The sequence below is a fragment of the Rhipicephalus microplus genome, chromosome 3, assembly GCF_043290135.1.
Source record: "Rhipicephalus microplus isolate Deutch F79 chromosome 3, USDA_Rmic, whole genome shotgun sequence".
Taxonomy (NCBI): Eukaryota; Metazoa; Arthropoda; class Arachnida; order Ixodida; family Ixodidae; genus Rhipicephalus; species Rhipicephalus microplus.
In genome coordinates, this window is record NC_134702.1 from 142,751,207 (window position 1) to 142,777,389 (window position 26,183).

The 26,183-nt window shown below is 44.0% G+C and overlaps 1 protein-coding gene across 3 annotated transcripts in view; it reads left to right on the top strand.

Moving 5' to 3' along the window:
- The first annotated feature begins 8,971 nt into the window (after positions 1–8,971).
- LOC142803959 (uncharacterized) overlaps positions 8,972–26,183 on the top strand; it is a 186,009-nt gene continuing 168,797 nt past the window's right edge. For 2 of the 3 annotated variants that reach the window (XR_012894391.1, XM_075890354.1), the window contains exon 1: positions 8,972–9,212. Coding sequence is in view for 2 of the 3 variants with exons in the window: in XM_075890354.1 (XP_075746469.1) it covers positions 8,991–9,212 (222 nt within the window). In the remaining variant the exon portion in view is untranslated. The remainder of the gene's footprint in view (positions 9,213–26,183) is intronic. The other variant, XM_075890355.1, reaches the window with a different exon arrangement.

A 26,183-nucleotide genomic window follows, 5' to 3' on the forward strand; every position in this document is an offset into this window, starting at 1 on the left:
AGGCGGTGCAGTAGTGGTAATGAATACCTCCGACTATATCCCTGAAGCATTGAGACAGTTAGGCGACACTGCATACTATAGGCAGCTCGGTCACGGCCCAACTGAGGACTTTAAACGCATTATTGCCGAGGCCCTTGGGAAAAGGGTGCATCAGTAAAAAGACGATGGAATCACTAATACCGCTTAGTCCTGTTGCAGGAAGGTTTTATATATTACCGAAGGTGCACAAACCAAATAACCCCGGTCGTCCAATAGTTTCGGCTATTGGTACGGTTACTGAACTTCTTTCCGGCTACATTGACGCTCTTATCAGAGCAATTCCCGCCTCCTTTCCCTCGTATCTTCGAGACACTAACCATTTCTTGAGTGACATTGCTGATTTTGACGTCCCCGACAAAGCGCTACTAGTCACCCTATACGTAGCTTCTCTATACACGAATATTTCGCATGACGACGGCATTCTGTCCGTAATACGTGCATATGACGAATCTTCGCTAGACAAACCTATTGACAGCTCAGCTCTAGCCTCCCTTTTAAAACTAATTCTGCAACTAAATAACTTCCAATTTAATCAAACTCACTATGTACAGACGAGTGGCACCTCTACGGGCACGAAGATAGGACCGAATAACGCCAATATATTCATGGGCACATTGGAGGATATAGGTTTCTTGCCACGTGCGCCCTAAAACCGTTATACTATAAGCGCTTTATTGACGATATCTTTTTGATATGGCATCACGGGGAAACTGAACTTTTCTCTTTTGTGGAAAGCTTTAACAATTTTCTTCCATCAATCTCCTTCTCGCTCGTCTACTCAGCATCAAACATAAACTTTCTGGACGTCACAGTATGCATATCAGGCGATAAACTAACGACAAAGTTTTACAGAAAGTCGACTGATAGACACCGCTACCTTCATTATGAAAGTAGCCACGTAAGACACAACAAGACAAGCATACCGTACAGCCAGGCGCTCCGTTTTAAACGGTTGTGCTCCGCACATTCTGACTTCAGGGATAATTGTGACAAGCTCAGTGATGCGCTAAGAAGGCAAAAGTACCCGCCTCAGATAATTGACAATGCCATTAAACGTGCTAATGAAGTGGACAGGAGCGTGCTCCTCCACTCCAACAAGCCTGCTCAACAGCGACCATCTACAAACCTCACATTAACGTATAACGCATCGGCACCAAACGTTAACCACATCCTACGAAGGCACCACAACATTCTTATGCAGTGCGACCGTCTCAAAAACATATTTTCGGAATCACCACGTGAAGTCTATCGCCGGTCGAGAAACTTGCACAATATGCTGACTTCATCTGTACTAACTCATCCTGCCTATTCAGGTTGCCACCCTTGTGGCAAACCACGTTGCAAGGTTTGCGTACACATGACCACCTGTATTTCAGCCTACAGTTCGGCGTCAAATTTCACAATGAAAATTAATGGTGATTACAATTGCGATACAAGTAACTGTGTGTACCTACTTGAGTGCTCAGTTTGTAAGCTTCAGTACTTAGGCCAGACAGTGACATCATTCAGACGGCGGTTTAATAACCACAAGGCGCATGTCACAACTTTTCTTAACCTACCCCTATCTAAGCACCTGAATGCGACAGGACATTCACTCGATAACCTAACAGCAACCATATTAGAATCTGGTTTTAAATCTCACCACGAACGGGAAGCACGCGAATCATTTCTCATCTACAAATTTAAAGCACTGTCATTCTGCATTAACGAAAGCGCAGGAAAGCTCACGTTCCTGGGTGCACGTTCAGCAATGGGATCGCTATATCACGGACAAGGCTAAATTCCCTATCACATGTCTGCCGCTTTCATCAGTTTTCAGCCTGTTACATAGAATTCTGTTATATTTCGTTCTGATGAATGCCATCTATCTCACTTTTACCTAAGTTTTTTTTTTTTTCAAATCACCATTGCCACATAATTCACGTATGTTTTCTTTATATTGCTGTTCTCGTTGCTTTACGCCTGTTTTTTGTTCATTCTTTTAGCGCATTGTTGCTGGTTGTTTACCTATGTTTCTTGTTAGTTCTCGAGCTGTTTTAACGCAATATTGTTAAATGCATTCGCGGTACATAATCATCCTTGTTATGTGGATCCTTTCCGTGACTGTGAAAAACGGCTTTTTTTTTTTTTTGCTGCGCAGACTACACCGTATATTATCATTTCGTGATATAGTCTTGTCATTATCACATCGTGCTGTTTCGCATGTTGATTTGTGTGCCACTGTCATATATGTGACATTTGATATTAAATAGACACGTGTTGGGGGCCCTCAATGTATATAAGCAGCACGTTGACGTTTGCAATGTATTCCCTGACGAAGGCCGGACCCCGGCCGAAACGTAGGAGCAATAAAAGTTTTCGCACGTTTGTCCGCTCAAGCCAATTTCTATTCATCAGGGGTTTCACAGAAGACACTCGCTTGATATATATATATAAATATAAATATATATATATATATATATATATATATATATATATATATATATATATATATATATATATATATATATATATATATATATATATATATTGCGACGTTGTTCTTTACACGACTTTATTAGGCCTGGAAGACGTGGCCGAAATCGTTACCTCTGCGGCACAGAACCGACTCAAGGGTCATCCCCACTAACGATGATGATGAGTTGTACACGTGATGGAGAAGCGCGCTTTAAATGCCAACACTAATTCCCCGGGCACGAGAGCGGCCATCCTGGCCACAACTTATAGATGCGGAGAACGCCTTGCGAAAGGCTTCATAGGCGCCCGGTAATACAGTTTAAGAGATCTGATGGTAGCACCAGAACACACAGCCTAGCGAGTAGGCGCAGCAAAACCGAGTCTTCCCATGGGTAGCCGAGCGAGTAGACTCAGCAAAACCAAACTTGCACGTGCATATCATTTTCATTTTTAGTTGTGAGCAAGGGGGTCACGGCTGATATGTAAGCGCCCAAGAAGCGTTCTTTGAAAACGCGTGAAAAAGGGCACTGACACTTCAGCGTGTCACGGTATTCAGCGAGTGTTCCATTTTCTTAGTATCCCTGGCGGTCGGTACCAACAATGCTGAGGCGGCCCAAAAAGCTTCGTCGCACCCTCTGGTCTACTGTCGGGTGCCTATACGCGAGACATGCACTATCTCGGTACCACGACAGCGCCGGTCACTTGGAGCAATCAGAGGTTCAACGTGATAATTAACGAGCGAGGTCTGCTCTAAGACTGTGTGTGGGCTAGGGAACCGGTACTGAAATTTGTAGCACAAGCCAAAAGTGCGAACTGGTGTCCGGAGTAGCGCCTCGTCGCCAGGGTTGAAGGTCACAGTGGTGTGGGACGCGTCATGCAGATTTTTTACGGGCTTCATCTCCACTCAGTGTTGAGTCTGGCGAGCTGGCGACAGTGATGGAGGCGGGACACATGTTGTTCACAGGAGGATGCAGATGGTGTAACCAGGGCTGTCAAGAACGAGACGTCCAGAAAGGAAGATGGCGATTGGCCGTAGACAAGGTAGAACGGCGAGTAGCAGTTGTGCGTTGTATGGCGGTATCATAAGCGACTGTTACGAACGGCAAAATCGCATTCCAGTTGAAGTGGTATGACTTAATGTACATGGCTATCATGTCAGACAAAGTGCGATGAAAGCGCTCAGTGAGCCCGTTGGTTTGGGGGTGATATCTGGAAGTTGTCTTGTGGCTGGTGCCGGAGGCTTTTCTAGCAATTCCTCCACAATTTCCACGGTCACTATAGTAGCTTTTTCACGGTCACAATAGTATGACACGAGAAGCACCGTGACGCAAGATCAAGGCTTCAAGCATAAATGTAGCCACGTCAGAAGCAGAGGCCGAATTCACGCAGGACGTTTCAGCGTAACGTGTCAAGTGGTCGACAGCTGTCACTATACATCGATGGCCACTGGGAGTCGTGGGAAGGGGACCATATAGATCGAAGCCAACGAATTCAATTGGTGCCGACGGACATGGAAGTGGTTGCAGCTCTCCGTATTGAGGTGATGTCGGAAGCTTTCGGCGCTGACAAAGGTGGCAGGAGGCGACGTACTTTGTTACGCAGGCGGACATCAATGGCCAGTTGAAATGACCATTAGTGCGATCGTACGTTTTCTGAAAACCAAAGTGACAAGCAGTCAGGTCGTCGTGATAGGCCTTAAAAATTTGGGCTCGAAGAGAGAGAGGCAGAACGGGCACCCAGCGTTTACCATCCGGGTGTTAGATGTGATGGTAAAGAACGCGCTTATCGAGCTTGAAATGCCTGAGCTGTCACCGAAGGCGGGCAGCGGTCGCGATTTCCCCTGAAGGCGATCTATAATGCATCTACAGTAAGCGTCAGCGAGTTGATGTGTTATGATGAAGCCGTGATCGTCAGGAGGGATCTTGTTAATGACGGCTAAGGACGAAACAGATGCGGAAGGACTGTCCAAGCGTTCCTCGCTGAAGTTTGTACTGGAAGTAGTGGACGGCGCTGTAGGAAGCGGGCAGCAAGAAAGTGCATCTGCGTCCTGGTGCTTTTTGCCGCGTGCACTTGTAGGTAATAGTAAAGTCGTATATTCTTAAAGACGTATAATACATTGACCAAGGCGTCCCGAGACATTCTTGAGCGTGGAAAGCCAACGTAAGGCATGATGGTCTGTAACTATGGTAAAATGACGGTCATGTAGATAAGGTCGAAGTTTCTGCACCAACCACACAACAGCTAAACACTCCTGTTCAGAAAAGGTGTAATTCTTCTCGGTGTTGGTCAGGATGCGGCTGGCATACGCAACGACCCTTTCACGTGATGATACATCGCGCTGCAGTAATATACCTCCGATTCCGTGAACGCAAGTATCAGTATGCAGAAGTATGGGTGCTGTTTTATCGAAATGGCGGAACACTGGTTCATAATGGAGAAGTTCATCAATGTAGACACGAACAGTGCACATGGCGGAAGGTCGGATGGCGTCCCCTTGAGCAGCGAGCCCAGTAGGTCCATCGTAGGGCGTAGTAACTTGCGGAGACACGCACACAGATCTCTGTGAATGACCGAGAAACTAGCACCAGTGTCTATTAATGCTTCCGCTTCTATGCCTTCCACCGAAACAGATATCATAATATTAAGATGTTCTGGAGGATTTTTTTTACTTCACTGAAGGCAGCTTTTCCCCGTGAAGCTGCGTAATTTATATACATATATATATATATATATATATATATATATATATATATATATATATATATATAAATTCAAGTGGATCCTCCGTGAGTGGTCTCAACGTGGTTTATTTGGATGTTTCGGCCTAGAGTCTGGCCTTCATCAGGATTGAAGGTACAGTTTTTCGATGTTCAGCTTTATACAAGAAACACCATTTAGGATTCGCTTCAATAATCACAGAGCCCACGCAAAATCAGCCCGAAGTCTACCTTCATCAAAACATCTCAATCTTCCCGACCATGCATTCGACAAACTATCAGTAACGCTTTTAGAGACGGGATTTAAATCAAACAGAGAACGTGAACAAACGAGAGTGATACCTTATCCACCGATTTAACACCCTCGATAGAGGAATAAATGAGAATCCTGGTACACTTGCAGCAATTAAAACATTAGAAAACAATAACGGCAATAATGAAAGTAGTAACTGAGTTCGCAGCACTGCAGCTGCCAAGGGCACTGGACAACTCAAAACAATGCCAAGTGTGACTACTCTTCCTAAGTACAGCTGTCGTCAGTTTTCTGTTTTTACTTTAATACCCAATCATTTGTGCCAAGCATGACATGCCCAACAGCAACCTTGTACACAGTCGGGAGGCCCCTACTGCACGCGTAATCCAGAAGCGGGCAAGGAATTCGCACTGCGCCCGCTTACCAGCCTTTGCGGCAATACGCGGCACCCCTCTTTCTACGATGAAATGTTGACGGGCGCTGAGTAGTTAAAGGCTTAAAGTTCTTAAAAAAGCTCTTTTTGCCCCACACTGACCCGCCAGAGCCAGGAAGCGCCGTATAGTCGGGAAGAATGCGTTAGTGAAAGGAAGCATATACAGACCGCAGAGATCAGAAAGGTGAAAGGGAGAAAAGGGAGAGAGATGCAGGGGGAAGTGGAAGGAAGAGTGGAAGGGGGGGCGCCTCGGGGGGAGTCTACCTCATACTCTTCTTTCATTTTTTTCTTTTTTCTGTCTATTTTCTCTTTCTTTTCTCGTTCTCCCCTCTCTACTTCACTATATGCAACGCTACGGCCACTCAACCACCATACCTACATATATATCTATATATATATATATATATATATATATATATATATATATATATATATATATATATATATATATATATATATATATATATATATATAAGCAATTGTGCCATGTTCTTTAAAACGGTCACTATTTGTATGCGGTGCATCTCTTGTCCGACTATGTTAGACTTTAAATATTTCGATGACGTCATAAACTGTAAAAGAAGTGAAATTTACAGTGCACATACGCAAAGAAGCACGTTTCCCCAAAGGTGAACGTTCGGCGCAGGGCTACCCAGGTTTTTGTGTGTGTGTGTGTGGGGGGGGGGGTTGTACAGAATGGCTAACGGTAATTGAAGATTGTTTTGAATACGTGTAAATATTTTAGTAACCCCTGAAAAGTTCAGGTATGCAAAAATTTCGTGATGGTGAAGGCTCAGATTCCTTTCTTTTCCCTCCTGCACTTTCGGCCTCCCGGTTCGGCGTGCTTTTCGACCTTGTATAAACAGCCAATATTTATGACTCCTAAAGTATCCGAACCAAATTCCTCTTTAACGCGTTACCAGCAGTGTAAAAACGTGCTTTTTTTTTAGTTGTTCACAGTAGAAAAGTACTTTGAGGAACATATAACTTTAGGTAGCGTGTGTATAACGCTAAAACTACAAAGCTTCACCGTGCCGATTCGGTACTTTTGTTTCAAAGTTTTCATGTCAATATAGTACCCATTTGAGCGGTTCAACCTCAAGAAAAATAATTTTAGACTTGTCAAGAGGCTTTTATGGAGCTGAAATTCAGTACTTCGGCGTGTCATCTCCCAAGGGTTATGACAGCATGGGTTAGGCATGAATGATGGACAGGAAAAGGTTAGCTGCTTCAAACCAACGTTATTAGCAGTTCCTGTGTTATAGCAGTTCCTGTGTGCGGCGCTTTCAGTACTAATCGACTGCAGCGCCGCCGCTACGGTAGATGGAAGGCTTCAGGTGGCGTGGGGCGTTCACGCCACTCAACTATTCCAATAGTACCTACCTGGTAGTGTCACAGAACACGTAGACACACAGAACACCTATACTAGAATGTACTTGAAGTGTTTAGTGCCGTGACCGCGCCTCGACGCGTGATTCCTTCCGCGTTGCCCACGGCTGTGGCGCTGCAGTCGAATAGTACTAGAGGGAGCGTACGATAGCGTGGTTCAAGAGTACTTGAGGGGAATACTAGACACACTGGGTGTGGAAGATGAAGCCACTAATCTTTTAAAGGAAATCTATAAAAGTAACAAGGTAGTTACAAAGTGGGAAAAACAGGTACCCAAGCCCACGGAGGTGAAACGGGGGTTTAGGCAGAGGTGTCCTTTGTCACTCTTGTTATTCATGACGTACCTACAAGGATTAGAGGACAAATGAGAGAGAAGTGGACTTGGTTTCAACCTCTCTTCAGTCAAACAAGAAAAACTCATTGATCAGGCACTACCAGCATTAATGTACGCAGATGATATAGTGCTAATGGCCGACAACAAGGAAGATTTGCAGAGATTGATGGACATCTGCGGTAATGAGGGAGATAGGTTAGATTTCAGATTGAGTGAGAAAAAATCAGCAGTCATTATTTTTAATGATAACGAAGGTAGTGAGCTTAGAATACAGGAAGTGACGCTAGAAATAACAGATAAATACAAATATCTGGGCATATGGATAAGCAATAGGACCGAGTACCTAAGGGAACACGAAATATACATGACGACTAAAGGCAACAGGAATGCAGCAGTAATGAAAAATAGGGCACTGTGGAATTACAATAGGTATGATGTTGTCAGAGGAATATGGAAAGGGGTCATGGTTCATGGGCTGACGTTCGGCAATGGGGTCTTGTGCACGAGATTAGAAGTTCAAGCCATATTAGAAATTAAGCAACGTGGACTAGGTAGGCTCGCTTTAGGAGCTAACGGGAATGCACTAAATCAGGGAGTGCAAGTTGATATGGGATGGACTTCATTTGAGGGCAGGGAAGCTAGCAGCAAGATAAAATTTGAGAAGCCATTGAGAGAAAGGGGGGAGGAGCGTTGGGCTGGGAAGGTTTTCAGCTACTTGTACATGAAGAATGTCGATGCAAAATGGAGGAAGCGAACGAGGAAATAGACTGACTTAGAAAACAGCAGGTGTCCAAACCAAGAAGAACTATAGGTTAAGAAGAAAGTGAAGGAAACGGAGACTGACATGTGGAGAATTGGCATGATTAAGAAGTCCGCACGGCAGGTCTATCGAACATTTAAACAGGAAATTGCCAAGGAAATGATCTATGATAATACTCGGGGTAGTTCTCTACTATTTCAGGCCAGGACGGTGGTATTGCGAACTAAGGCATATCGGACCAAATACGAAGGGGTAGACACGGTATGCAGTGCATGTGGAGAGGAGGAGGAAACTGCCGAACACTTGATAATGTTCTGTAAAGGGCTATGGCGCACCGTTTTTCAAAGCACTGGGGTTTAGGGACAGCGAGGGCAAAATAGACTTTAAGCGGGTAGAATTAACTAAAATAAGGTTATCTAATTGGTGGCTAATGTCAAGGCACGAGTGAAAATTAAACCCTTCACTGCAAAGTACCAAGCATCAACTTCACTATTTAAAGGGAAAAAAAAAGATAAATCTAGTGATTAGTTCACTAAGTATTACGGCTAGGTTGCGCTAGCCGCCGCCCGATCTAAAGGGTACAGCCACATCCATCCATCCATCCATCCATGCCGTCCGTGCGTCGCACATGTTGTGGCCATATATTATTGAATACGGCCGCCCCCGGTTCCTCGACTTGTCGTTCGATGTGTCTTCGCATTCTGGACAACCCAACACCGGCGTGTGTCTGCTGTCACAAGACTCGACTGAAACAATGCCGGCCACGGCGGGTGAATAGTCGTCATGTTAGTGCTCGGCTCTGTGGCGGTGCCAGTCCTCCGAAGAGTCGGGTAGGAATTGTGGTTTCCCGAGATGCAAGAGTTGTGTTTTGTCTAATCTTGCAAACTGCTTTCTGCGCTGCGTATTACAGCTTGCTCATCTGCACAGTGGGTTATCTTTTGCAAAACAAGGGTAAATAGAGATTTGTTGTTGTGCATCAGAAGCGTCCCTTTGTTTCCGTTGTGTAAGGAAGCATGACAACCGTTTGCAAAATTTCGCGCCTTGCCAAGTTAAATTCAGTTATTCCGTTAAGAATGCGGTATATTTTTTAATTACGTCGTCAAGTATTAGCAGTATAAGTATTGTGAGGTAGTGTTTTTTTGGCAGTTTGTGTCACGAGTGGCCGAGCAGGCGACTTGCTCATACCGGCCCTCACTTAAGTCAGCAAAGCTGCGTCTTACTCGCGTCACATAGTGGAAAAGAAATGTGATTAAACATCACCACAAAACTTTGCCGTAAGCACTAACTCGAAGCCTGCTCTGTAAAGTTGAAGCCTTCGCCCGCAACGCTTCATATATTTTATTGGAAAGAAATTTCAGTTTGTGATTTGAGTTTTCTTTCCAAGAGCACCGCAGGCACTCCTTCTGTAGTGAAACAATTATGATAGATGGATACACCTTATGTGAAAAAAAAAGAAACGATACGAAATTTGCAATGCAATAACATGAAAACTGCCTCTTTGAAAAAGCTAATTATGTGCTTAGCTTCACCACAGTTTTTTATAGTGTCTTACGGCTTCATTGCTAAGTTTTACGTTTCAACTTCTCAAACCCACATGATGAAACGTCAAATAAACCATATTGAATGGCTTGTAATAACATTTCCTTTTATTATACCCCTGTCACACGGCACCTGTAATGTCATTCACTGCAAATCACATCAGGTGTTAATGTCATTTTTGTTGCTGCTACACGGGCATAGTGAATGACATTCACGCCTAATGACTAGAAGCCGGATTTTTTGGCACTAGAAAGTGTGCTTTAGGCGCCAAAGACAGGCAGGTAAAACACCATTTTAGGCCATCAAAATCATAATTATAGACAAAATAAATTTCTACGAAAGTTGAAATATCCCAAAACAACGACGTCGGTGACTTGTATATATGGCAAGAAGCAAAAAAAAATATTATTTAAGATAGCAGAAAGGTACCACCGTTTGAACATAGGCATGCGTTTCCTGTGTGATTCGCAGTATGTGGTCTTTTGTTTCATTGTCTAGCATTGTGCGTCAAATGTCCACCATTCAATTAACACTCTCCTGGGTCTCTTTTGTTTTGTGGTTAGAAAGGGCAGCGCAGGGGCAAATAACCAGGCCACTGATACCCCAGAAGAGAGGGATGCGAGGTCTAATCGCATAGCACCAATTTCTCCCTTATCGGTGAACACATTAAAGGTCCCCTCACTAGGCTTGGGCATTTCGCTCTGACAAGCGTAATGGTGCACTGGGAACTCCGGATCATTCCTGTTAAGATTTGTAAAATTACGTGTCGCCGAAAAACGCTCACTCTGTAATGAATGCCCCTTGCCCTTCTCGCGGGCATGCGCCCCAAGATCTTGGGAATGACGTACAGCAAAAAAATGGTCCTGTTTTTACATCTCTCCTTTACGTTGACATTGGTGGGCTGACGTCGCATACTGTAAGCTCCTCACCAGAACTTCGTTAAATGCTAGCTACATCTAGAAAAAGCAGCCGAAAAATGTCCCGTCTCCTGATTACACGCTGCATTTTAAACAGTACCTCATTAAGAGCGTTGCACGTGACATAACCCTATTTGGCATGTGCAATTTGTGTTCTGTTGTGTAGCATGAATTAGGAGTGATTTGGTTGGGGCTAGCTGCTCCGTGTCATTTTGAAAGGGAAGTGCAAATACAAAAGGAAAAGAAAGACAGCGCTCTTTGTTTCTATGTCTTTCTTTTCCCTGTGTCATTGCAGTGCCCTTTAAATATCAGTAAATTGAATGAAAGCTGAGCAAAATAATAAAACACTCAAATGGAATCTCAGTTTGTTATTAATTTCATTTTTGTTTTGATTAGCCTCGAGATACTATTCACTCACTAATGGCAGCTCTCGTTTCCCGTCCACCTCGGTGGGCCAGTCGCTATGGGTGCTCCACTGCTGACCTGAATGCCACGGGTTCGATTGTGGCCGCAGCGGTCACATCTTGATGAAGGCGAAGAAGTAGATGCCCGTGTACTTTGCGATGTCAGTGCACGTTGAGAACACCAGGTGGTCAAAATTTGCGGAGACCTCCACTACGGCATCCCTCATATTCATATCCTGTTTTTTACGTAAAACCACACATACTATACCATTGCTACTACTACTGTACATTACTACTACTATTACCCCATTTCACTTGCGTTCGTCTTCCCGTCGTTCCTGCATCGTGCCTTCGCCAACCCTGACAACGTTTAGTTTGTGTTTCGTGCGTCGTCTCTGACCGCAGTTTCAGTGGAGCGACGTGGTGTATCGTCGTCACAAAACATGAACCTTGCCAGCCTCTCCACACGCACTGATTGATTCATCCCACAGAAGCTAGTAATACACAACTGAAAATGCCGAAACGACGAAACATCGATGGCGTACATGCACAAATAGGCTGGGGCACGTCATGCGCGTGTGACCTTGTTTACGCATGTTGTTCTGGGTGTCTATGCGTCATGTGATTTGCCAGCCCCGATACCAAAGAGAAAAGGGAAGGAATGAGGCTCGCGAAGGCTACATGACTGGAGAAGCGAGGGATTCAAGCTTTCTTCTTCACATCCTGCTTTGGTGGTTCGTAGCAAACCAACTTGAAAAATCACTGTGGTAGAACCCGCTTCATTGGGCACGCAAGAACATTTAGTGTCTGACTACACTATGTCACCTAGAAAGGAACGCTTAAAAGTGTAACTAAAAACAAAACAAAAGCCGCGTGCACACCACATTTTTTTACCCGAAGGGGCGGCAGCAGATGGGTTACAATGTAAAAAAAACAAACCGGTCTTCATTCACACCACACACTTTGTTCTCTTTATAAGCCATTTCATTCTGTCATGAAACTAATAAAAACGAATTATTAGAAAAAAGTTGATCAGATACTGCATTCTAAATTCTTAATTACCATTGTGCAAAGAGGACTGTTTAGGTACAAAGAGGACTGTTTAGGTACATTCATTTTTGAATGCGAGTTTTACTATGAAATGCTTGACATAGGAGCTTTAACCTCAGTTTAATTCGATGTGATGAGGATGATAATACGTATACATGTGTACAAATGTTGAATTTTTATTGGTTAATCCTAAGCACAACGTCATAAAGGATAATAGATCACATCCTAGTTCATTTTTTTTTATTGTTACAGCTGTCATTTTTCAGTAATAGCTTGGAACAAACCTTGAAGCCTTGTTCTGTATTTTTTCATGTTCTTCACAAACACATATGACAAGAGATCTCAAATAGAATAAGCGTATTCAAGCATACTGTGAATGTATGCTAAATACACCATTGCTTGTAAACATGCCGGCACCTGTCTCAGGCTTTGCTGTATAAAGTATAATGATTTGGCGACCTTCGCCACCACTGCATCAACAAGAGCATTACATAAGTGGCCCTCCATGGTTTTTCATTCGTTTGCCAGCTACCCGCGGCTGCCCAGAAAAACCTGCTCTTCCTTTCTGACCACAATACCCAGGTTTTTAGAGCGGTTTTTCAGTTCCTTCAGGGCACTGTACAGCTGTCTGTAGAAGGTGGTCGCGAGGTCCTTGGCCTAAGACGTCACTATGATTTTCTTGCCCCATCTTTAATTCTCTGTTCTCCTTCCCGTGCAGACGCTGAGACGTGCTTCCACCTAGGGTTGCAGAAATAGCGTCTTTTGCATTCCTCATGCTCCTCCTCGAATCGCTCGCAACATGTCAGCTTTGTGTTTGTTAAACCTTGTAGTGTGAGAGGAAATATCAATGTTGCCTTTTTTACATGAATAATGGTTTCACATCATACTAGAAAATTAAATTTGTGCTCGAATAGCATTCATATAGGCACTCATTTGGAAAATAGGCATTCATAGGCACTTATAGGCTTTTAGGCATGAACACCCAAAATAGGCATTTATAGGCACCGTAAAAACACCACAAAAGCTCTGCTTAACCTCTAAACCATGCTCATATATCAAAATGACACGATAGGAATGCAAGGAATAAAATAGGCATTTGCCTCTAATCCGGTCTCTACTAATGACTTTCGCCCATTAAATGAGCTCCCTGAGCTCGTGGAAGTGCAACTTGTGTACTCTCGTCAACAGGCAAGAGATTACAAAATCAACACCCGAAAGGGTACTGAACAAAAATTTTGCTGCCAATATTTTCAGCCAAATCGATAGATTGGATACTGAAATCGATAGAGACAACCTTCAAAATGATGAATTTAGTACGTTTTTCACGAACTGTCGCATCTAGCGGCAGTGCTGTGAACTAAAGGGTATGATGTTTGGTGACGTCAAACGCACCGGAAACTGGCAAGCCAACATTGCCAGCCATCACCCGCCACTTTCGTATCACTCATCTCCTACTTCTGTTCTCGGAACCGGTATGGACAGTAACAGCAGCTAACTGTGAGTCTGGCTGGGGCAAAGCACTGGCGCTTTTGTGGAAGGGAAAGAGTGGAGTGAAAAGACAGCTAGAGAAAAGTAAGAGGAGGGCAAGAACTTGTGCATCGTGCATGCGCCTCGGTGAGCTTGATGTCACTGGTAACGTTCGCTAGCAGCCACTGCGTGCTCACAATTCATCAAAAGTACAACCAACTGTTCAAAAATACGTGAAATAAACTGGTTATCGCAACAGTGGCATCTTCTGAGTGGAATTTTGAAGTTTCATCAGTTTTTCCACTTTTTGTTCAGTATCCCTTTCAGAAAAGTCTGAATGATGCTGGGATGTTTGCTGAAGGTTGCTGTTTATTTTTCAGTAAATTTTTAATGTGTGATGCGGTAGTGGAAGCTACATGTTCAGCTATATTTTTTTTCCAGGCTCAGCCTTGACGCTATAGTGCCTCTTGTCAGCCATGTTTACACACCCTCATTGTTGTTTTGGTGCAGCATCGCAGTGTTAGACTCATTAGCGGCAGAATACACACACACGCTAGTCACCGGTTTACAGAGTGTGTTTTCAAGCAATTCTTTTTGTGGGGTGGGAGGGGGGGGACCATCACAGTTCTCTGCTAATCGCTGACCAAATTACAAGAGCAGCCAACTTAAATAAATTATCGTGTAGGCGTAGCGTGCACAATGACGAGTCGGCCCCGGACGCTACAGCGTCCGGGGCCGACGTCTTAACGTAGAGATAGTGTTGTCTACATAATGTCGACAGACACACACTCCGCTGCTCTAAACCAGTGTGATAGCTGTACAGCACGAACATCAGGTACGAACAGCACGTATGAATTGACCTCCAAAATAGCGCGATGATGGTGTTGCCGCCTTGTGATGAAGGCTCAGTGCATACCCCTATATGGCCGCTCACAGGAAAGCGAAGCGCTTTTCGCACAGTCTGCTCGCATTGAGTGTACAAGGTAGAAGGGTATACCAACTGTATCACATCCTTAAATTCAAAGTTAATAACAATGCCCCCCCCCCCCCCCCCCCCCTAATTGCCCTCGTGTTCCTAACTCGATCCTTCCTGGCCCTTCAACATGGATGGCGCGTTCCTCTCTGCTTCAGTAACAATCGATGGGAGGCCTGGCATGGGGGGTAATGTTATCGCATCCGCCCTCAGTGTCGCAGTGCCGGGTGATGTTATCCATTGACACTTTACACAAAACATGAGGGTCAGTGACGTAGCCAGGCGGGGTGGCGGGGTAGCACATTGGGAACGTGCCCCCCTCACCTCGAAGTTTTTTTTGCCATAGCATACATAGCACAAAATTACTTTTTGCCCCCTCCTTCAAATCAAGGTGCAACCCCCCCCCCCATATTTTTAAAAATTTCTGGTTACATTTTTGGCAACGGCAAAAAGCAGTAGAGAATCCCAATATGACTGCTACCCCATTAAAAACAAAATGGATCTTGCGTTCGAGTTGTCTTTATCATGTGCATAAGTTACCCTGTGAGATTTTTTTTTATGCGCTGCTTTCGAGAGGCAACGTAGGGGTTTTTTTGGAGTATAGACAGAATGCCATAGCCACAAAATATTACTCTAAAAGGAAAAATGAAGTTTGTTTATTTTTGTAGTTTCAGCAGAGATGAGTGACAGAGGAGGTTGGCTTTCTGAGACTAGCTGAATGACACCATATTACGCGCGGAAGTCTAACCAGTCGTGAAGTCACTTTGGAGAAATGCACTTGGGACTGCGTCAGTCTCTAGCGTTTTACGTTACAGTGTTTGTCTACTATATGTGCTGATAATCACATAGGTGCATTCAAATTGTTATTTCATGAAGTACAACTTTATTCAATCAGTATTCTGTTTATTTGCTACCGAAATAATCACTAAACAAGTTTTTCCAGAAATTTCAACTGCATGACGTCTTTATTCCTCATAAACTGACATAGGGGATGCTTCTAAAATAATTCCCTCCATAAAATGTGCGATGAATCTATTTCTAGCCCTTCAGAATAGTGGCAGCTATAAACGCACATACACGAACCCTGTCATCATGCACCACATATATCCCGACGTCTATAGTTCTAATCTATGCCAGTTTGTAGTTTCAGCACAGAGATGAGTGACAGAAGAGGTTGGCTTTCTGAGACTAGCTGAATGACATCATATTATGCCTGGAAGTCTAATCAGGCGTGAAGTCGCTTCGGAGAAATGCACTTTGGACTGCGTCAGTCTCTAGCGTTGTACGTTACAGCGTTTGTCTACCATATTTGCTCATAACCACATAGGTGCATTTATATTGTTATTTCATGAAGTGCAACTTTATTCAACCAGTATTCTGTTCATTTGCTACTGAAATAATCACTAAACAAGTTTTTCAAGAAATTTCAACAGCATGATGTCTTTATTCTTCATCAACTGCAATAGGGAATGCTTTTAAAATAATTGGCTCAATAAAATTTGCAATGAATCCAAATATTTCTAGAACTTCACAATAGTGGCAGCTACAAACGCTCATGCACGAACCCTGTCATCATGCACCACATATATCTTGACGTCTATAGTTCTAATCCATGCCAGTACTGTACCGCCAGAGCCACTCTTGACCATATCCTATGGGAATGTCCAGCATTAGTCAAATTCTGGGGTCGCGGCCTCCAATGAAGACCTTCGGGCGCGTTGGCAGACTGCGCTGCTCAGTTCGGGCCTGGACAAGCAACTTTGGGCGATCCAGCAGGCCGAGGAAGCTGCCGGAAGACACGGGCTCTCCGTTGGCCCCTGGTGGGAGCCCATCCCAGCAATCTGCCAGAAATTAATAAAGTCTACATCTCTCTCTCTCTTCACAATAGTCTCCGAATAATTTTTCAGCTCCTTAAATGTAATTGCAACTTGCTCCTCCTTTAGGATTTGTAGTTAGCAGCTTAAGATTGCTCGAAAATGGAAAATTTTGCTGCTCCAAAGTGCTCCAAATGAAAAATTTTGCTGCCTCAGAAATTCCTCCTAATCGGAAGACGTTGGTGGAATCGTTGCATAAAGAAATAGTGAAAAAAGCTCCACAGCAACATATGCAAGAACATATTGAACACATGATTCTACATCACACGCATTCTTCGTTTCCATGGCTCTATGAAACTGCACGTTCATCCGATTTCGGTGTGCATATACACTCTCAACAATGTAAAGATGTGATAGATTGTGAGCCTCCAGTTATTGATTTTTCTTATTCTGTAAATATCTGGCTGATACAGCAGTCTGTTCTATGTAGAAACATTTGCAGCTAGGGGGAACCTTGTACACCGCACCTGTGCGGCTTTGTTCTAAGTGGACTTGGATGCCTGCGGTGCCGCATGACTTCTCTTACCTGCCTCTGAAGCTCGTCAGTGTCAATCATGATTTGGTCCAAGAAACCAGCCACTGTGAATACTCGGCTGTTCGGTTGTGCAACCTGCATGGCAAGGCAAAATAAGAGCTCAACTCCTTTACATTGATTAACCGCTCGTCATACCATCACTGGATTGCCTGGTTCCACAAGCACTGCCAATAGTGAGGCTCCTTAGGGGCGTTAACACTACCGTTGCTCAGGCGTCTAAACTGAAGTTTTATGCGAAATAGTGTTTTAGGCTTGGGACTTTAAAGATGAAGTACGCTATTTCATTGAAACTCAATGCAGTGCCTTTCTTGCTAAGTGCTCCTTGACTTATACAGATTCCCCCACAAGCTAAAATCAAAAGTTGGGCCAAGTGTAAAGGATGCACCTTAATGCGAGTGAACTCAATGGAATTTGACATTTCAACTCCTCTTCCTGGAGCGTAGTGTGGAGTCCTTGGTATGGACCAATGTCTTCGAAACACACAAACTTTTTTTTTTGTGGTCATCAACTACTACTCACAACACACGGCAGTAGTGATGTTACAATGCATTATATTTGGCGGGATCATACAGGTATTTCAAAGCTTGTTTGCTCATCCCGTCATTCCCAGGAGTGGCAGATCCGAAAATCGCCCCCATTTTCTTCGCATGAGATGACTGCTTTTGCACACTCCTATAAACTTAACTTGCAGCGAGTAATTCTGACTACCCTCAGGGCAATGGAGGAGGGGAGAAAACAGTGCAAACAATCAAGGACCTTTTCCTAAAAGCCACAAGCACCTATATCATTATCCGGAATTATAGAGACATGCATAGCCTCGCCGCCAGCAGGATCTCATTGAAAAGGCGCACAACGATAAAACAATCAGTAAAGACAGCGCGACCAGACGCTGCTGCTCTGTGTCTTATAAGTTGTACGCCCTTTTGAAGGGGAACCGCTGGTGGCGTGGCTACTTTCAGTCGTTTGAAGGCGGCGCTTGTGTCTAGCAGAGCGCTCGGCACGATTTGTGACAATGACAGAGCTGCTAAGCGATCAAGTGTCTCTTGTTTTTGTGTTATCAATCTAAACTGACTGTTCTTTAAGGGGGGATGCGGGTTTTAATATAGGGAAAAATCGCGAGAAATGTCAAATATCGGAAGTGGCAATTTCGAAACCTTCATAGTCTGAAGTAAACTCTGGAGAAATATCAATGCTGAATTGCGCCAAGCAGTACTCAAAAACAATAATTTAGAAATGTGGACAGACAAAAATCGTCTAACAAATGCAGAAAATGGCCTTACTTTGAGCCGCTGTAGCTCTACGCGGCAAGAACCGATCGACGTCATCTTAGTCTTGTAAAAAGCCGCTTTCCAGCATTTAGCTTGGTGCGGTTCATGCCCGTCTTATGGCTCGCGAGAGCGTGGCAATCGGCGCCTTTTCAGAAGTCTCGAAAAGGACGATGATTGGCTAGGGTGCGCACGTGACTACCGCGTTGACAGGTGCCTACTCACAAGGCGCACATCATTGGCCACAACATGCGCCTTCTCTCTCGACTTCTCTAGCGCGCAGGAGCCTCATTGTTGCGGCAACTGTTATTGCTTGCTCTGCCATTACGGGCGCGCACTTCGCTGGTTTTCCCGAGTTCTTCCTCATCGCCGTGAGTTCATTCGCTTGGTCGCTCAGGCTGATTTGAAGAATTTGTTTTTTTCACATGCTTTGATGGCGTGCAATGCCCGTTTGAAGCTAGCACGCCAATGGCGTGCGTCAAGAAGAGAGGCATTTGAAACAAATGCATCGCCTCAAAAAAAAAAAAAAAAAAAAAAAACTGTGCCAGCTTCCTAAGCACCACCGGCTGTTTCTCCTGTGGTTTGTGCGGCTTAACTACATGCAACAACATCGGCTTCAGTGCGATCGCAAGCTCGTCGGCCGCCGCTTGAATTAGCCGTAGCAAGCCCAAACATGGAGCACATAGATAACTATGTGCCTGAGAACATCGTGCGTGGAGCGCGTAGACACCGTGTTTGCATGGATGAGGAGTGTGCAGAATGCGAAGAACGAGCAAGGAGCGCGAAATTTTTGTTGAACATTTCAGCAACATCGTGGAAGTTTAACCTGCTCGACGCCAGCATGGCGAGGGACAACAATTCCAGCAGGGAGTTTATCGTCGTCAACGTAGGAGTGCTGTGAAAATTTTTCAGTGCGACGGCATGTACCCTGTGCGGACAGTCAGTCTGCAGTTGCGAAATCTACAGAGAGAGAGTAAGGCCTGTCAGTGAAGCTTGAGCTTACATACTCTGGTTGAGACTTCGCCGAGCGCCACTTTTCGTTGCTGTGAGTCGACCGTGCAACCGCGATTGCGCCCTTCGAAATAAATTTGCGTGCTTTAAAGGGCATTCAGAGCATTGGAAAGGGAGTGACTGCACTCAGACTTTTGTGCCACCCCAATTATCTCCTACCACGGCCTTCACCACAAAACATTCAGGGGACACATGGACACCATGGTGGATGCCTGGCAAGCAGCAGCTGCAGCCACAGAGAAGCAAGTGTAGGGGTAGTGAAGGGCTTATACAGACACTTCCTCAGACCAGTTGGGAATGTTGATGTAAATTTTGATGGCACCTGTAAGACCAGTGTACACAAGTCCAACATTGGTGTAAGGTCTTATTATTGAACTTTACACCGGCCTAGTCCTAGACCACGTAGTGGTGTCCAGGTACTGCCGTGGCGGCCAGGGGGCACCTGACCCTAGTGATGATGGCTACGGTGACTGGGCAGTCAACCACTGAGCAGTCAACCACAAGTGCCTCAAAAATATAGACTTCAATGCCGGTCGATCGGAGGTTCAGGCAGCCCCGATTTTCTTCAGGCGCTCTCTCGAAAAGAACGGGCTGCACTATACGGCCATCCTGTCAAATGGTGACAGCCGCACATTCCATGCACTGAGAGAAGAGAGTATCTATGGATACGTTAGTATTGAGAAAAAAAAAAGACTCTAAAAACCACGTCCACAAGAAAATGGGGGCCACGCTTTGTAGTTTGCAGTAGAAGGCACAAGGCGAATCTCTTGGTGGGAAGGGGAGACTCGTACAGGACAAAATCGAGAAAATAGCCACCTATCATGGATACGCTCTTAGAAGCCACACACAATATACCAGTTATGCGGAAGGCACTCAAAGCCATTCTCTCGCACATGACGTCTACGGATAATGCCCCAGACCACAGTCACTGCCCAGAAGGTGACAGCTCCTGGAGCTCTTATAACCGTGCATTGGCCACCGACCAGAAGCCTCCATGCCACAAGAATCCACTGCGAACTTCTGTTTGCACTGCTCTGGAGCTGGTCATTGCAAGGCTGGGTGACCATGCCTTCTTGCGTCGTTGTACCGATGGGATGACTCAAAAGGCCATTGAGTGCCTACACTCTGTGATTTGGAGCCAAAGCTTAAAGAACATGCACAATTCTCTGCTCGCTGTGTAAAGGGCTGTTGCCAAAGCAGTGTCTCGCTTCAAGGAGGGAATGATAAGAATCAGCAAAGCTGTTACAGAGCAGCTATGCTACAACCCTGGGAGCTGCCTCATCTGAAGGAGCCTTGAGAAGGATAGAAAGAGGCTTTACAAGACTGAAAAGGCACACACAGAGTGAAAAGTTCAAGAATGTATAAGAGACACAAGACCGATGTAAGCCAGGGCTAGTGCCCAGGGCTGTTGTGAAGTGGCTGAACACTGTGAAGTTACTCACTTCTGTTGTTTTTTCTGGCCTTCTGCGAATATTTGAATGCTTTGAATATTTGAGGTGTAGAATGAATAGTAGAACATTCGAATTCACTTAATTTAAACTCTTGAAAATTTCGAAGTATTCACCATGAATGAATAGGTGCATATTAGTTCGTGCCGCAGGTCGCGGGTTCAAATCCCGGCTGCAGCGGCTGCATTTCCGATGGAGGCGGAAATGTCGTAGGCCCGTCTGCTCAGATTTGGGTGCACGTTAAAGAACTCCAGGTGGTCAAAATTTCCGGAGCCCTCCACTACGGCGTCTCTCATAATCATATGGTGGTTTTGGGACGTTAAACCCCACAAATCAATCAATCAATATTAGTTCGTGTGCACCGCCTGTGAAGGTGATTTCACTGCAGTGTAGGAATGCTAAACAGTGAAAGCTTCTATCCAGGGAAAATCACTCTGCTGCGAAGCCCTCCTTCAAATTTAAAGGGGCCCTGCAACACTAATTGAGCATGATCAAAAAACACTGCTGATCGGTAGCCAAGGCTATCGAAAACACGCGAGCCAAATGTTATTGTGCCGTAAGTGGCCTGCAATTCTCAAAAAATTCTCAGTGTCAGCAAAAATTGCTCTTATGTGTTGGCAAATGCCACTACAAACTCAAAAATCACCTCCCACAGCCATTGTATCAGCCATTCGCTGATTTGAACATGGCACGCTTGGTTTCTACTGGGGCTGGTGTGGGAGACTGCGACTTTTTCACGCATGCAACTGCGATCGCACTGAAAAGCCAAAGGGAAAAAAAAAAGAGAAAAAAAGTCCTCAAGGTCATGAGGCACGCTTACGTATTTTTCTTTCCCACGCCATCCCCCCTGCTTGACTTCCAGTGTTGTAGGGACAAGAACAGAGAAGGCAATTGCAACGTGCCACAAATCTTTGCAACTCTGCTAGTACTGGAGGGATTGTAAAAATTTTTGCGTCGGTGAATTAGGCAACAAGCTTCTTTTTTCAGTGAATCCATTCCATGGCTACTGGAAAAAGACTTGCAGGGCCCCTTTAAATGAACATGTTGCCCTCAAATTGATTCATAATTCTTTTAAACATCAAAAGCTTACTATGCCAGCATATATGCTTAGGGTATAATAAATTTTAAAATGTTACCTATTTTACAGGTTATCACTTGCATCCTACTGAAAGTCAAATCTTGCTACTACTCAGTTCTGACTTCCTTTGAAATAAAAAAGAAATATTGTACAGGTTAGTTAGATAAAGAAAAATATGCAGATTTCTCTTCATATGTCGTATATACGATTCGAATTCGGTTCGAAAATATTCGGCCAAAATCAGGTTAGTTAGGTCATGATAAATATGCGCATTTTTCTTTATATGTCATATATACTGTTTGATTCGAAATTATTCGACGAAAATCACTATCCGCTTTGAATCTAAAATTCACTATTAGCACAAGCTTAGCTTTTTTTGTCGTATGCATTAGCAGTACGCATGTTTTGGCCATGTTCGCATGAACAAATTTCAATAAATCTGATTTTATTTTGTTTAGCAAGAATAGCACTGCATTCTAAAGCTTTTGTTTTACTTATAGGCTCAACAGATGAAATTGCAAATCTTCGCAAAACTTCCCAAACGTGATTTTCTCAGCTTTGTTATCTTTGTGCATTGCCTGTACCTTAGTTTTGAGGAAGTTTCCATGAACATATGTAGACAAATTTGATATCGGTCATTTCAGGAACAACTGAACTACAGGCTAAAGCTTTTCTGTTATTCATAACCATGAGGCTTTTTTTATTATTTGATAAGTAAGCCAATTGCTCAAAAATTACTTTTTACCTTCGAAGTTAGAAAATTATTTCTGATCAATAGAACTTGTATTTGATATTTAATGAGCTTTAGCCTACAGGGCATTTTTCTTTTTTTGGAAGAGCTACATATTGCTTTTCAAGTTATAAATTGCCATAACAACTCGTAAACAGCTTCCTGATTCCAATGTGAAATTTTGGCATAATTTTTTAAAGATGATGCTGATTTGAAATATCCATTCAAAGGTGCACATGTATAGAAATTTTCATCCCACTTCAACTTTTTTTAAGACTCTTATCCCCCTTTAAAGGGCAACTTGCCAGGTTTGACAATTTTAAGCTGACTAGCGCAATGCATTGATGGGGCATTCACGATCACATCTGCCGAAAACTTGCAACATTACGCACCACAAGAATGGGTAAAATTTCAAGATGAACGCTGCTCCCCCTTCTCGTGGATGCGCTTCTTTTCGTGGATGCGTGGATGTGCATGTATGAATAGCCCTACGTACACGGCAGTACAGTGACGTTGTTCTTCTATGTAAGCGACTGTGCTCTGACGTTGCCAACAGTGGCACGTGACATGGCGAAAATTATTTAACACGACATGCATAGTTTATGCAATTTCTTACTTGAAGAGATTATCAAAACGTGAGATAAATAATGAGACACAATAAAGGAATGTGTGCGTCTTTTTTTTTCCCCATTTTTTTCTCGTGAATTAGAACGAGATGCAGGGCTAATGTGTCAGCGTTTCGCATCCATTCCAGTTCCCGCGCTCAGCGCATCAATCGGACGCCAGGCGTGGAAGCGAAAATAACACTCCTAGGAGTTTCCGCACTCATTGTGTTCATCTATTTTACCACGTCTAAGCCAGTGTTTCCAAACCATCCCGCAGAAACAGGCAGTACACCACAAATAACGCTGGTCAACAAAACAATGCCGCTCGCGTGCTCGGGGGTTGGGCTTGTTCGAGCACGTCATGCGCACGTGACCTCTTGGTCGGATGCCGGAGAGGGTAGGGAAGAGATTTGGCTTGCGAAAGCTACGCGGGGAAGCGGCCAGGGTTTTGACCTCGCCTCCTCTCACCCTCATTTCGTGCTGCTTCTAAAAAAGTTTTTTCAGCTCGTAATAAACAGATTGAAAAATTTTATGTGGCGTAACGCTCCTCATCAGACACACAACTACTTCCACAGTCTAACTAAAATTTGTTATGGGGCCTGGTGAGTAGCCCTTTAATCGTGGCAGCGGCGCTGCAGGCAAGTTTCGTTTCAGAAGTATGACGGCATTCAGGTGTAGTTTCGTCCAGGACAGGACGAATCCTCAACATTCTGAGTGTGGTTTGTGGGCTGTGCTCGACGTCTATTATTTTTTTAAGAATTCATCTGTGTAGGATGAATTGTTCAGAGAAGAGCAGGTAGCTTTTGGCCTCCCAGAAATTGTACTTTTGCGGCATGTCAACTCAAGGTGTTCATTTTGGGACCAGCGGTGGAGCACATAATTCAACAATTCCTTGCCGTTAAGTCCATCGTGTTGTCAGATACAGCAAACTGCTGTGCAGGTCAGCTGCATGAACGTTTCAGGAGAGCATTCTCTGACAAAACCTTGTCTGCAAAGCTGCTATTAAGAAGTTCCCGAAGTTTTTTTTTTTTTTTTGTCGTTCCGATTTCTCTCTCAGGGAAGCGAACCACTGGGGCAACGTTTGTGTGAAGAGCTGGTCGCACAAGCTTCTTGGCCGCTTTGTAAGATCTGAAGATAACAACACGGATATATTCGCTTTGTAAGATAACAGCACGCATATATTCTGCATACGCATCTCTTACTAGAGAACGCATAAATAAGTAATTTTAAGGACTGTAGCACTTATTACGTTGCACTTACTATGCAACGCTTGCACGGAACGGGGAGGTTTTCCAACGCTTTGCTCAGATGAGATGGTGGTGGCACCTACCCGTCGCCTCGTGTTCTACACCTTATCACCTCTGAGACGGGCGCGCACGGCCACGCACTTTGTTTTCCAAACCAAAAGAAACTGCCAGGTGGCGCTCATGTCTCACGTGTGATGCGACTTGAAGCGCTTGTTCGCCTCTGCTGCACGCTCAAGGCACTCTATCGCAGCGTCTCCGGAATACCACAAATTTTTTTGTGCAGAACACCAAATGAATGTTTTGTTCGCTCTTTTCACACGCAAGACTATCGTCTTCCGACGACATTTGCAGATTACATGCAGATACGGGGCTAATTTTTTTCATTTTTTTTTGGGCAACTAGTGAGCACAGCAAGGCTGCTTTAGCAAGAATGGGAAGATGGAGAAACGCGCTTTCAAACGAGATTAAGATCGTGGCTGTGGCATTCATCAAACGGTAGCTCTGCGTCCCGAAAAAGGTGGCGTTTTTTTCCGTCAAATTCTGCGCAAATCGAGCTCGCGAGTCCCCTTGGTAATAATATAAGAAGTAAATTACCACTTTCTAGAGTCTGAAAATTGGCTGGCAGGTGTGAAAATGCTTGCAGAATTCGTAAATGGCATTGAAAAAAGCGTTTTCTCGCGATTTTCCAGTCCCGAAGACCCGTTCGCCCTCTTTAATAATAGACATGAATGGTACTCCTTTTGGTATACCAGTGCAGTATGTCTATGCTCTCATAGTTGATTAGCCATGTTGCTAGTGGAGTCTACAATGTTGTTAAGAGTTTATTCATTTATTGGTCTGACTTGTGTAATATTTTTCATCATAGGAAGTTCCTGCTGTGATATTGAATGTGATGTTTGCTCTACAAGTATGTAGAAACTCCTGTTATTTTGTCTTCAGTCATATGCTGTTTTATATCGTGTCGATGAACTGTTCTTGTGGTGTTTTATGTACAAGTATCTGCAAGCTCATCTGTGACATTTTTTTGAGTAATTTTATTCTTAACCGCTAGGATTTATGTCATTTCATTTTTCTTCTAAATCTGATCAGGTGAGCAGATCGAATAATCATATTTATGGGTTTTTAAAATTAAAATATACTTGAAAGCATGTAGAAAACCGGGCTTTTATTGGCTGCCTATAAGAGTGCAGTTCGTGTCTTAAAATTGATTTTATCAACACCTGCTCCGAAAGCCAGTTTTGCTGCTCCAAAGCAGCGCAAGTTAGGAGCATCACTGTTAAATTGCTAGTGGGGACGTTTAGTGTCAGTGGTCATGTTTTGATGGGGGCAAAAGGAAAAAAATGCCCATGTAATTGGGTGTAGGTGTTGGGTAGCCTCAGGTGGTCAAAATTAACTTGGAATTTCACACTGCAGCATGCCCATATTCATGTCAAGCTTTCGGAGCATAAATTCCACTGTTTATAAAAATTGCGTAGAAGTCAGACCCATCCCTTTCATGTGCCGAATTGTTAAAATGTGTGCGACAGCTGCCCTGGTGTCATACTGTGTGGGAATAATACAAAATCTCAATTGATTAGTTTTTCAAGGAGGTTGTTTATTAATTGGACATGCACACAATCTTGAATCTTCAGGGAGTTGAAAGGGACATCAACCTTTCA